Source organism: Histomonas meleagridis, assembly GCF_020186115.1.
Source record: "Histomonas meleagridis strain 2922-C6/04-10x chromosome Unknown scaffold_61, whole genome shotgun sequence".
Taxonomy (NCBI): domain Eukaryota; phylum Parabasalia; order Tritrichomonadida; family Dientamoebidae; genus Histomonas; species Histomonas meleagridis.
The window spans coordinates 2,115,718-2,130,171 of NW_027150931.1; the positions used below are offsets into that span (position 1 = coordinate 2,115,718).

Below are 14,454 nucleotides of genomic sequence, written 5' to 3' on the forward strand. Positions count from 1 at the left end.
AACACCACAAGAATTAACAAAAATAATTTCGGATGTAATAAATAATAAATCGAAAGAAAATGAGCAATTACTTCAACAACAGACAAAATCATTTGAAGAAAATATGCAGTTTCGAAATGAGTTTCAGAATTTATGTTCAAATATATCACAAAAAAATCCAAATGAGATCAAAAATAAAACACCACAAGAATTAACAAAAATAATTTCGGATGTAATAAATAATAAATCGAAAGAAAATGAGCAATTTCGAAGTGAATTTCAGAATTTATGTTCAAATATATCACAAAAAAATCCAAATGATATCAGAACTAAATCGCCACAAGAGTTGTCTTACTTAATTTTTGAAGAAATCAATAACGCAAAGAAAACAGATAATAAACAAAATCATGCAAACGCCAGTGAGGCAGAATATACTACAAAAGTTATAGAGCCAATAACACAAATAATATCAAATCTGAGCTCATTACTTAGTAGCGATGAACATGCATTCCTTCCAACGTCAGAGCATTTCCATGAGTTTCTTGATGCTCTTTCGCAAATGAAAAACAAACTTTCTCAAGTTAATTATGAGAAGTTGCAGAGGCCAATTCATTCTCTTCTAATGAAATCTGTTGAATTGTTTAACACTTTAGCAATTTCATTGTCATCTGCTTCATTTGCACCAGAATTCCAAAATAATCAAAACGCAATTGAGTCGTTGCTGAATGAGCATTTGTCATTAAATCAGTCAGTAGCAAAACTTCGGATTCTTTTGGAAGAAAAAGAAAATTTAATTCAAAAAGAAGCGGCAAAATTAAGAAAACTTAAAGAGAAATATAATAATTTGTTACAAGCTTCTAATGATGAAAACGATTTTTAAATTTATTTGTTAAAATATAAATATAAACTATATATGATAATTATTATTTTTGTTGATGTGAAATATTAATTCAATTTTTTATTAAAAAAAATGCATACCATTTGGTATGCCTAACATCTAAATTTTATAAGATGTTGACAAAAAAGTGCAAACAAAGAACAAGTCAGTCGAAAAGGTGTTCAATTGATGGAATATTTCATAAAGAGTTGAGTTCTTGTAGAGTGGTTTCGACTCTTGGAGATGTCCCTTCCGAAAATTTGTAATTACTTTTTCGAGCATATACACTTAGAATATAAATAAGATTTTATAGTAAAAATTATTTGGCTAGATTCGGATTATTTGAGTATATGACTTTTATATAAATTGAATATTTCGAAATTTGATCAAAAAATTATGAAATAATTTTTTGATTATTATTACATATTAATATGCACAATAACATTGCTAAGTATACTATTAGGTTTTTATAAGATAAATATTATTGATTTTGAGAAAAAGTACATTTATTATGAAAATTTACATGCCAAAAGATCATCAAGACTCTAGAAACTCACCCTTTTTTTTCTTTTAAGAATTTTATATATGCATTTGTGTTTACTAAATTTAATTAATTTGAAATATTTAAAGATTTCTTCTGCTGAATTTCGAGAAAAAGTAGTATTTTGCACGACGGTTTATAAACCGTGATTCATCATTCAAATATTTTACGGTTACAAACTTTTTAGATGGAAAATAATCGTCGGTAGAAGAAAATATGTTATACATGCATATTCTAACAACTTTTTCTCGAAACTCAGCAGAAGAATCTCAATAAAACTTTGATATCACTTCAACCAAATAATTATCATAATCATATTTGAAAATAAAGAAGAAAAAAAGGGTCAATTTTTTTTTATACTTGATTTAAATATTGCGTTTTTTGTAAAAAATGAAATATGCATCTTTTGGTGTACTAAGAATATAAGCAAGAAATCATGATTCTATATATAAATTTATCAATGCCAATAAAAGGGTTAACTTCGTTAGGTTACTCAAAAGCGAATTCATTAAAACAGTGATCAGACACATGATGACTAATTTGGAATTCTTATACAGCTTGATGGCACTTTTTATGAAAAATTTAAATGGTTTATTATACTCGATTTAAAGGTTTTTTTATTTACTTAATTGAAAGATCCACTTTTTGAAGCCTTCACGAACGAAATTAGGAATTTTTGGAAAAAACGTAATAAAAATAATGGTGCTGTATGCAGCACGTAGTACATTACGTTGAACCCATCTTCTCAATCTCATATATGAGGAAGACATAAAATAAATCAATCTGGAAGAAAATATTGTGCTTGGAAAAAGAAAGAAAATAAAAAACTTAAAGACCTAAGCAGCGGCTTTGGCGGTGATCTCAATAAATAAATGAAATATTATCCTTATCGCTCTCCAGAGTCAAAAAAAAAAAAGAATGAACGTTAAGTAAAATTATTAACTTTACTTCGCTATTTTTTGTGAAAATAATTGGTCGGAACCACTCTTTTTTTGTATCGTTTTGCTTTCAATGCAAAAGTAAAGTTTTCAATTTTTCTATAACCAATTAAGTCCAACTTTTTGAATGTTATTTCTGTTAAATACGATCAAAAGCAGTACCCATTTTTGAACATCAGTTTATAAAGAATTTTAAATGGGGAATAAATCAAGTAAAACGAAAATATATAAATTTGATACCACCAACGCCGAATTTGAAGGAATCCCAGAAAACCTAATTCATTATGTCCGAACAAATGACTTTCTTGATAATTTGAATATAGGTGACTTTAAGTCAGCGATGAAGTATTTTAAAAAACTTGCTCAGAAAAAGACTGCTGGAAGAAAATTTGATGTAAGCTATATTAACTATGGATATAGGCACATTCTCTTTCTTGCAAAACAAAGAATTCCCAATTCAAATTTCTATGTTTCTCTATATCGGAAGCTTATTTCTAAATATGGAAATAAGCTATGCGAAAAATTTGAAAATATTTTTTTCAAAGAAATCAATGAGTATCAAATTACAGATTCTCTTCAAAAAGCTCTGATAACAGACGATTTAAATAATTTTCATAAAAGTTGTCATGACCATAGTAATGCTGCGCTGCTAAAATTAGCAGCACGTTATGGTTCGTATAACATATTTGAAGATCTTTGGTATCACACAAGACAATTGGAAACAAATGAATTATATTCCATACGTGATAATGTCATAGCAGGCGGCAACATCGAAATCGCCAAATTAGTTGGCAAAAATGATCTTTCACCTTCTCAAGCATTAAAGTATAGACAAATGAATATGTTTGAGTTTTTACTTGAGAGGGAACCCGAAGATTTTGATCCTGATTTTGTGTATAGTTCAGTCCAATCAGATGACTTGCGCCAACTAATATGGGTGCTACAAAGAACGCTACCTGATAAATATGGTGATATTCATAGAGAACATGTTTTGGCAGCTTCTGAAGGTTCAGTGTTATGTTTAAGATATTTGGTTGAACAAAGAAATGCTGATTTATCATCATTTGAACCTTTTGGGAATAGAAATTCAATGTCTTTTGCTTTGTTGAATAATGATATAATAATGGTAAAATACCTTTTGGAAAAAAACTTTATTCAAATATTTTAATTTTTCAGTGGATCCAAATATGAAATTTTACGGAATAATTCGTCAGTGAATTGTATCATTAACACTGCTCCTGTTCTTTTATTCGAAGTATATTTCTGATAAGTTGTATCTCTTCTTTCTATTACTTCATTTGTAGCGTTTATTATACATTTTGTACAAATTATTAACCCATTAAAGTCCGGCATATGTGCATATCCCATTAATGTTGGTAATGGAACTTGCATATTTAACGAATATGTTGCAACAAGAACAATAGTAAACGCAACTTTCGATGGAAGAAATGCTCTGATTTGATAATCGTATAACGAAGATTCACATAAGAAAAATGAAACTTCACGAATCTCTTTACATGCATCAATTCCACATAAAAAACGCTTTAAGAATTCTTTTGGCGATGGAAGTTGAATTCGAAACAATAATTGTTTAAGAATGAAACGCTCATAGTTTTCAAAGTCTTGAACATCATATTCGTTCTTACAGTATTCGGCAATTTGTGTGTAATCAAGAATTTTGACTTCTTCAAGTTTAGCTGCTTCCCATAAACATGAAGCACCTAAAATCTGTATATCACTCTTCGAAATATTTTTATGGCTTAGAATATAATCAAGATAATATACACTGTTATATAATGTTTGTGAACTAAGTTTAAAATGATGATGAATATTGATCATCCAACGAACAACAATATTCCGCACGTTTTGTTGAATTTCGGTTTGAACACGTGAAAAGGATGAGATGTCAAGAGGCATACTTTGTTCTTCTTTAAAGAGATTTGTGATAATACACTCAGCAATATGTGGAACAAATATGGGATTATTTATATTGCGTTTATCAAACTCCCGCATCGGAATTTTTGTTTCTTCTTCGTCTTCTTCTTCTTCCATTATGACATCTGAATATTCATCATCGTATTTTTCAATTATTCTCTCTTCTCTTTTCTGTTCATTTACTTGCTGTTTTATGTAATTTTGATTTTCTTGTTTATTTTGATTAGAAGTTCTAAGCAAATTTCTTCTCATTTGATCACGGTTGAATTAATAAACGGCAACCGATCCTTTTTAATTTATTTATCGAATTAGGAATTTTATATTCTGTCAATAAGAACCTGTAACATAATATTATATAATAAATGCCAAATTATATATTTTCTTTTGATCCAGTGATTTATTCTGAAGCTAAATTCTAAATTCAGAATTAATTTTGTTGTGCTATTTTCCCACTTTTTTTTACATTAATAAAATATTGAAAATCATGTTTAATCCTTTACAAAGTCATGTTTAAGTGCAAAGTCATGTTTAATCCTTTACAAAGTCATGTTTAATCCTTTACAAAGTCATGTTTAATCCTTTACAAAGTCATGTTTAAGTACAAAGTAATTTGTTTCCGCACACATAAACATGTTATAATTATAACAAATTTATTATTTTCATTTATCAGTTAAACACAAAAATTAACATTTCGAAACATTTACAACATATTTATTCAATGTTATAGTTATTGTCCGACATCACCAGTGCCAATTTGACTCTATGTGCACTTGCTACGTAGAAATTTCTTTTTGTTACATTATCTCTTTCGTCTGGATTGCACAAGCACTTATACAGCTGCAACACGTATTCATTGTCGTCCGCTTTCTCGCACGCGCAATTTACTTCGTCATCAAACAGTGCGAATTCGTTTTCGTTACACTTATAACACATCGAATATATAATTTCGTCATTTTCCAATGCGTTTAACAATAGCATCAAATCGTACAAAGTCAAGTTCGATAACTTCGATGATATTTCTAATAACTCTATTCCAGGTTCGTCGTTAATAATTTCAACAATTTTTGTCATTAAGTGATTTCGGATGTCGACATCTATAAACCCGTCTGATTTAATCCAGAAATGTGGCTTGAAGATGCGCTTGTTCTCGGTTTTAAGAATATGACTCGAGTTATATATGTCAGAGACGTAATGTGGTAAAAGTGTATTACTATGAATTCGATATATGAAATTATATTCTTCCAAAAAATTTAAACTTTTCAGGACTAAATCATGCCCAAAGGGTTCGTATTGATGAAGGATTTGATATAGTGATACTCCTTTGGAAAAATGTTGGATAACAAATGAACAAATTAATCGACATAAAAATGTGAAATTAGAACATTCATCTTGTGGCTGTGTTTGATAGATTAGGACAAAGAGCTGCATAAACCTGGCTTGTAGTGATTGACAATTATCAACTTCATAAGTGGTATAATTTGATTTGACATACTCAATATCTTCTCGATCATATGCAACTGTAAAGTCTGGAAGGTTGGGATAGCCAATACTGGTGGACACAAATTGATAATTTGCTGAAACTCGGACTTTATTAGATGATTCTGTCATACTATTTTTATGAGGATTTCGGATAATGTCTTTGGAGTTAATGGTGGCAACAACAGGAGGAAGAAGATTAACCGACACTGGCGTTTCATCTTCAAGAACATAAAAAATTGATCCAATATTTGTATCATTCCGAGATACCATTTCAGGGTCTTTAGTTGACTTGAAGAAGTTTAAGATAAGGCTAAGACAGTTACGAGGAGTCTGAATATCGAATTCATGAAGTAAAAACTTTGTGCACTTAAATTCAGGCCTCCCATCATTGCCGATAGCTTTTTGTGTTAAAAACCGCGATAGCTTCAGAAAGAAAACGACTTCATTCAAATTTGATGTGTCGAATTTTCGAAGAAATTTTATTTCTTTCTTTAACATAGAGAACTGTGGAGAAGACAATAATATTATCTTTAACATTTCAATAAGCTCGCCAAGAAGAGGATCAAGTTTATAACGAAGTTGTGAAATATTAAACAGATTAAAATATTGTGATGTTGTGATTTCAAGAGAATCATCTTGCATTGTGAACCTTAAAATTGATGATGATAAGTTGGCTATATTGAAGTAGTACAAGTCACGATAATCTTTAAACCTTCTGAGCATGAACATATGTCGATTAGATGGAACCATACGAATATAGTATGTATCTTTTGGAATGGTACAAATCTTTTGGGTGATGTCTGTAATTTTGTTCCAAGGTTTTGCCAAATTGGATATTAATCCACTTGGCAATAGTGAAGATAAGGCAATTAAATAATTAAATGTTACATGAAAATTAGTCTCTTTAAGAAAATTAAAGTAACCCGTTTCTAGAGGACTGATGTATAATGTTGGATTTGGTTCAAAAGTTTGATATTTCATATAGCAAAATAACCTAACTGGATCATTTTTTGAAAATTTAATTGATTTAAAACTAAAATTAGGGTATTTAAGTTCGATGATATTACGAATTTTAGCCCAATCAAAGCCAATTTTTGCAATAAAATTTTCTACTTGATGATAAAAATAAGGAAATGTGAATTGAAATGAAGGTCTTGTTGCAATTTCAACTGTTCTAAAAACCATTCTAATGGGTAAATTTCTATTACTTCGTATTATTGAGTATTGTTTTAACCAAAGTTGAACAGAGTGTGGGTCAACATATTCAATAAGACAAATCGCTTGAATTATACGATGAAATTCAATAACATCAGATCTGTTAGTAAAATCGAATTGAACTTCAACCTTGTCAAAAAACATGATGCTGTCTGTCCTAATCATTTGATATGTTTTAGCTTTTTTTTTAAGATATGGACACGCAATTGTGGATCTTACTTCTCCAGCAGCTTTTGCTAGAAGTTTTTTAAGGCGTTCTTTGAAATTGTTGTATTCGATTTCTTCTTTGATTCGTTCTGGTAAACAATTTACAAGAATGTGACGAAGTTTTGGTTCTTTGAAGAAAACCTCTGGTGTATTACGAACACCAATTAACTTAGAGTATAAATCAAAAGAAAATGAATTCATTAAATCCTGAAATGTGAATCGATTTGTTCCAAAAGTTTCACTTATAAATAAATGAAAGATACACATTTGAACCTTTTTCATGGGGATGTATCCATTTCGGTTTATTTCTTTTGAAATGAATTGATCTTTTCGATAAATTTTGTTTTCTTGCCTTTCAGCAATATCTTCTTCTTTTTGCTCGTTGGTTCTTTTTTTATATTTGTTTTTTGCAATTCTTTTTGCTGCTTCATTTTCTTTTGCTTTCTCGGTAAGATCATCCAAAATTTTTCTGGCTTTTAGGACGTCACTTTCATGGTCATCAGAAGTTTCACTTAAAACAAAAAATGATGTTGACATGAGAGAATGATGGCCTGGATAAATCATTAAAGGTTTTGGATGTGAAATAGTCAAGTCTATTTGAAAAATTCCATTCTTAACCAAGTTCTTTGATAGAATTTCTAGTTTCGGTGAAGACCAGATGTAATTTGGGAAAACTGTTCTTGCAACATTGTATGCGTCGAGCATTGAAGCAATTCCATTATTTTCCTTTATAAAGTTAATGACACTTGTCCTTACTTTTCCCCATTTTTTTTCTATTTTTTTTTCTTTTTCCGCCATTTGAAATCAATCACTTTTTGGCTTGAGTTTAATTTAAACGTACGAAATAAAATAAACGGGCATCTTCTTCGTTTCGTCAAAAATAAAAAACAAACCTTTGGATCAAATTATTTCACTACATCAAAATAAGCAATGTGTTATATGATCATTGGTTAATATAATCATTAGTAACTTACTTAAGTAATACCTCATCATAAATTGTAATTAAAATTTATCAACATTCATAAAGAGTAATCGGAATTTTAGTTATAACTAAGCTGACTCGTACTTTCGTTTCTTCTTTTCGATTTGGTATATCCTGGTTTCGTTAAGAAATTTTTTCTGGAACAGATGATATTTCTGAGGTTTACGTGCTTTATTGATTTGTTAAGTTTTCCCTTTGTGAATCAATGATAATTTAGATGTTGTAATTCTATAAATTAATTGATATCTGATTAATTCCCATTATTAATTTTTTAAAATAAAATTACAAAACATATTTATTTTCAGGAAAAACCAAATAGTTTGCGTTAGACAAACATGTTTCAGGATTTACATAATATTAAAAAATATGGTTGCTTTCCATGGAAATTCAAGGAATTCTCCATTAAAAAATCATAAAACCGAAAGTTTATGCTGTTTTAACTTTTTAAATTAGATCGATAAAATAATATTCATTTTATTCTATCGTTGAGCTTCAATCCATCTGACTCAGTGTGCATTCGAGCTGTTGTTGTTTTTGCAAAAATTTTTTCATTTCCAAAAGAAATGTATTGCCTTTATGCCATTTTGTGGAATTAACTAAATTATTATTAATGGATTGAAATTAAATGTGTATTTTATTGATATATTTTAACTTTCCTATATATGAATTTTTTCATATAAAGTATTGCAATTTCATAGAGCATAAAAAAGACAAACAGTCTCCGAAAAACATTTTAAATCAATCGTAATAAAAAGATAAAATGGTTTTTATGAAGTTTTGGATTGTTTGCACAGCAAATTATCGTCCTCAATTCAATTACCAGTCTGCTCCGTATTATCGGTCTTTAGCCAGAATTCATTCAAAAGCTTATTATCAAAAAGTTGACTTAAAAGTGTCATTTTTTTGAGGTTCAAAAGTGACCAATAAGCTGATGCACACAATCCCGAAGCAAATTGGACCATATATATTTTTAAATCTTATAGGCCAAGGGGCTTACGGTTATGTGTACCATGCCATTCATACGACATCGCAAATAGATGTCTCTATTAAGGTTGTACATAAAAATTTTAATAAAGATCATAGAACTCGTTTCACAAGGGAGGCATGCTTACTTCGTAAGATGAATCATCCTCTCATTTCTAAATTTTATCAACTTTTAGAGGATTCCAACAATTATTACATTGTTTTAGAATATCTCCCAAATGGGAATCTTAAAACATACATGAAAAATCTTAACGGTAATCCACTTGATGAGAACTCTGCACGTCGATATTTTATACAAATAATTTCTGCTCTTGAATATCTTCATCAAGAAATGCATATAATTCATCGTGATTTGAAAGCAGAGAACATCGTTTTAGATCGAAATAACAACATACGGCTCATAGACTTTGGTTTAAGTTGTGAGTTTAGTAATAATAATTTCAAACATGCGTGTGGATCACTTGGATACATAGCCCCAGAGATGATTAAAGAGCAACGGTATAATGTTTCTGTTGACATCTGGAGTGCTGGTGTTCTTTTATATGCACTTACAGTTGGACATCTTCCATTTTATGACAACGATTCCCAATGTACACTTCAAAAGATTGTTTATTCGGACCCGATAATCCCCGACAAGCTTTCGCTTCCATTAAGTGATCTTCTAAAGAAGATGTTAACAAAAGATCCACAGAAACGAATCACACTGAATGGGATCAAAGAACATCATTGGTATTCCCCATCAGAGCACATGAAAGTTTCTCTGTTTGTTATGGAACAACGAAGAAACGATGACAAAATTGATCCGTCGATAATTAAGAAAATGAATAACTTGGGAATTAACACTTCCGATATCAAATTGGGACTATTCGGAAGTGGTTCTTCGGATTCTCTCGTGTCATATATGATATTAAAGAACGAAAAAACGACCGACGAATTAATGACTGCAATTTCGAGGAAAACAAGAAACTCTTTGTCGTTGGGCAAGTTCCCAGATGTACAAAATGATGAAATAGAAATAGAAAATTAGGTTTTGTTTGTAAACATTTTAGAAAACTGTTTTCCGAATGAAAATAAAATAAATTTTAGAAAAATTGGATAAATCCAATGTAAATTATATGGTATAACAAATGTTAAAATGGTTAAATGTGTGTAATGGTATATACCATTTATAATAAATATTATAATAAATTATGTTTCTAATTTTGATGATTAATATGCAATTTCCAAAAGTGAAAACATCATCTAAATAAAGTTAAATTTTGGAAGTTGTCGCATTTTATAGAAATGTTTTCAGAAAATATGATAAGAAATTATTTTGTAATTTAACGATTTTGAAATACAAGTAAAAAATTTTAATCCATAAAGAAAAATAAGAATAATAAGTTTTTATCATAAAAGAAAAAAGGATAACAACTTTAGATCATTTCAATTTTGACGAGGATCAGTTATTGGTTCTGGCGCTTTTTCTGTTTTTTCTGCATTTGCTGCATTCTGCTGATAAACAAGCGGTGCCATTTGCGCCAAACATCCTTTAAAGTATGATAACTGATCAATATAAATATCTTTCTGAGCTTGTGAAGCACTAATCTGTTGTTCTAACTCGACTATTAAGCTTTTCAATTGTTCATTATCTTTTTCTAGTTTCTCTAAGTATTCGCCTTTTCTTTGTCTCCATCTTCTTGGCCCTTTTCCTTCAGTCATCAAAATTAACTCTTCAGTTCTCCTCCTTATTCCATCTTCAGTGTTGCTTGGAACCATTGATATTGGGTTTTGCTCATTTGGGATCGGATGTGTTGCTGACATTTTGGTAAAAATTGGGCGCGCTTTTTGAGGTTTTTACAATCGATTGTACGGTTTGCGCACAAATTTTGTTTGATACGATAGGACCAAACTTCATCAATTTCTTCTATCGCCACAAAAATAAGCATCTTAATTATGATAAGGAGAAACATTCATGAAAGAAAATTGGATCAGACTTCAAACAATTGGTTTCTTTTCAACCTTTTTGAATCTGTAATGTAAATAAATACTAAAGGTTAGTTCTAGTTTTAATTTTATTAATGTTTGTAATTCCAAATTATTAATTCTTTTGATTTTTCTTTGCTTTGAAAGTCATTAAAAACATTTGCCTTATGTTTTCATCTATACAACTGGAAATATTATAAACAAATATTAGTCCAGTCTAAAAAATGATGAAATTTGTTGCATAAATATTTAATACGCAAATTTTGGATTTAATAAAAAATAATGAGCAAACAAATTTATTCAAACATTATTTTATTTTCATATATACAGTTTGCAAGCTTCTGCTTAATTCCAAATACGTCACATAGCTTGCGAAAAGTTCCTCTATTTTTCTGTTTATTTTTTCATTCAGTTTTACTCTTATTATTTTATTACCGAAAACGAAAAGTTTCAAGTAAACCATTTCTTTAATGTTGTTCATTTTATAGAAAGCAAATTGCAACATACTTTGCGTATTTGTTTTTGGTTTTATTATTTTGTTAATTTGATTTACTGTTTTTAATAATTTTAACAAAAACATAAAATGTAATCCAAGTTTGTTATCTTTAATTGAAGAAACGTTAATATCCAAAAAATGTTGTATCACATCTGCGCATTTCTTATTATTAATAATCCAATTTTCTACATCATTATGTATCACATTCATTGAATACTTTTGGTATTCTTCAATAATTTTTGGCAACCGTCGACTTTCTTTGAATTCCATTGAATTTAGAATGGCAACAAAGCTGTCAAAAAATAATCTATCGTCTGTTTTACTTTCAATGAAAACGTTCATCATTTTTGTAAAGCTGTCAATTTTAGGGTTTTGCAAAAGCATTTGTCTGATGTGAGACTCCGCGAAACGCGAAGATATCATATTTTTAATATAACTAATTGATTTTCCATACTCTTCTATTTCGATTCTGCTTAGTTTAAGGTTAATTGACGTATGAAATATATGGTAATAATTCATTCTTTGCTTGATATAACTACTTAATGCATATTTCAGGAAATCGTTTGAAGATAATAATGAAAACTTATTAACCATATTCGGGTCTTCTAATAAATTTAGAAATGAAACATTTCGCGCTCGTGCTTCAACTAAAAGTTTTACATAAAATCGTTGGAATTTAGGAGGAACAATTTCTGTATTCGAACTATGCGTCGGCTTCGAGTTGTTCACAGGGATTTCGAGATATATTGGGCTATACCCATTCTTAAAGATTTTATCGAAATCATTAAAAAATGTATTTGTTATAGAGAACTTTTGCATGTTCCCTTTGATGAGTTCCATTAAGGTACAAATGTCACGATCAGACATTATGAGTGGAAGTGTTTTGATTTTATTATGAAGCTTAGGAACTCGAGGACAACGTGCTCTTCCTCGAGTAAGTGTTGCGAGTATCATTGTAAACAATTCGGGGTTTTTACTTGTTGCTAATGAATCAAGATAATTTGCAAAAAACTCATGCTGAGGAGAAAAAAGTCGACACGACCGTGATAAAATGTCACTCATGACAACATCAATACAAGCATTCATGTTAAGAGCAGAATAAAGTGAGATGATTATAACGTGTTGATCAGTTAAGAATTTTGTTGACTTTTTGAGAACGTTACAGAATATATTGAATGCTTCGGATGGATCTTTGATGTTTCCTACAGATTGATCAAAGCGCTTCCATAAGTCTTCATTAAAACGGAAGTTTGAGAAGATAAACGCAGAAATCATTGAGTTTATGACAATTGTAAGAGATAAATGATTATTAATTAACTCAATTATTAGTTGGGAACCTAATTCACAATACTCTTGAAGTGTAAAATAACTGAATAATGCTGGAAAGGTAGAATATGCAAATACTAATGATAAACTTGAGTCAAATTCAAAATACTCTTGAATTAAATTACCAAAGAGTTTTAAATCATGATGAAGTGATAAAATAACAAAAGAAAGCATTTGAGATACTAAAGGAGAGAGATGTGAAAAAGATTTGATTGGGGAAGAGGTAATGCTCATAAACATATTATCCAATGTTGGAGTATCAAAGAAATCAAAAACGTCCATAGTTCTTAAATGTAAAAGATATGCTGCTCGAGCAGAACACCCATTTTTAAATATTGCATTTTTCATATTATCAAATTCTTGATGATTGAATCTATTGATATCAAATGATGTATATTTCTCAAGGAACTTTATTTCCTCTTTTAACTTGGGGATGTCATCACTCTCTATGATTTGATCTTCATTAAAAAACAAATCCATAACAATAGATCACTTTTTTGTTTTCAACCAAAAAGTTCCTCTCAGAATAAACCGTCACATGCCGAGGCCATTTCCACGAGCGGTCATAAATTCATTGAAAAAGTGGCAAAATTTGTCATGTTGTGGGAAATGGGTACCCCCAGCAAACCCTATCGTTTTGTGACGGCTATAGGGCACCCAGAGTTTTCATGTCACATTTTTTCAATTAATGGACAGAATTTTTATTTTTTTGTTTCGACTCTTAATAATCAATTATTCAAATATTTTTTTAATATTTGCTTATGAAAAGCCTTTTTATTGTTGGTGTAAAAAATGATATTAAATATAGCTTCTCCTTAAGCCCACGAAATTTTCATTCTTAAGCCCAAAACAGAGATTTCCAAAAAAATTGGAAAATAACAAACTAATTCAAATACATTTGATATTTATTGTTTCTTCTAGGGTAGAAATTGCGAAAATCAAAAATTGTAATAATTATATAACATTTTATTCAGTATAAACTTGATTAATTTTGTATATCAAATGGTTTGTTTCTTCTCCTATTTTTTCAGCCTTTGCCATTGCCATTCCGTAGAACATTGCGGCTGCTCTATAATTTTTAGGGAATTTTACACCTTCTGCCAAATAATCTCCGATTTCTTCCAATACATTTACTTCGTTTTTATTTGGCTCAATCATTTGTTTAATTCTTTTTTCCGACACATTATCATTACAATTTAAATATATATGAAACAATGCGATTATATCAGTTGTGCATTTTGCAAAGAAGTAACACGCGTCTTCGGTTTTCCTTGGAGATATATAATGATACAAAAGAAGTCCCGTCATTAAAGATCCGGTTAAGTTTCCCATTTTCGATGCCTTTTGGAATAAACTTAATGCGTAATCATTATCATTTAATAGACATGAGATAAATCCACATCGAACTAAATCATCAGAGACTTTAGATTTACATTTGTTTCGCCATAATTTACACTCAACAATTCCTCGCGAGTTATAGTCATAGATTCTTGAGATAATTAATGACGCTAAATTTAAATTTCGTTCTTC

General features: G+C 29.6%; 4 protein-coding genes across 4 annotated transcripts; 1 reads left to right on the plus strand and 3 right to left on the minus strand.

Annotated features, from left to right (window-relative positions):
* Positions 1-3,499: 3,499 nt before the first annotated feature.
* GO595_010668 (Cyclin, N-terminal domain containing protein) lies at positions 3,500-4,387 on the minus strand (the record flags this gene model as incomplete). The annotated part of the gene is made up of 1 exon (XM_067913372.1): positions 3,500-4,387. One exon carries the CDS (start codon positions 4,385-4,387, stop codon positions 3,500-3,502), a length of 888 nt encoding a protein of 295 aa, XP_067769406.1.
* A 594-nt stretch (positions 4,388-4,981) lies between these two features.
* On the minus strand, positions 4,982-6,478 carry GO595_010669 (uncharacterized protein; the record flags this gene model as incomplete). The annotated part of the gene is made up of 1 exon (XM_067913373.1): positions 4,982-6,478. One exon carries the CDS (start codon positions 6,476-6,478, stop codon positions 4,982-4,984), a length of 1,497 nt encoding a protein of 498 aa, XP_067769407.1.
* Positions 6,479-9,084: 2,606 nt separating this feature from the next.
* On the plus strand, positions 9,085-10,164 carry GO595_010670 (CAMK family protein kinase; the record flags this gene model as incomplete). The annotated part of the gene is made up of 1 exon (XM_067913374.1): positions 9,085-10,164. The coding sequence occupies one exon, from the start codon at positions 9,085-9,087 to the stop codon at positions 10,162-10,164; it is 1,080 nt and encodes a 359-aa protein (XP_067769408.1).
* A 398-nt stretch (positions 10,165-10,562) lies between these two features.
* Positions 10,563-10,940, minus strand: GO595_010671 (uncharacterized protein; the record flags this gene model as incomplete). The annotated part of the gene is made up of 1 exon (XM_067913375.1): positions 10,563-10,940. One exon carries the CDS (start codon positions 10,938-10,940, stop codon positions 10,563-10,565), a length of 378 nt encoding a protein of 125 aa, XP_067769409.1.
* Between the last annotated feature and the right edge of the window lie 3,514 nt (positions 10,941-14,454).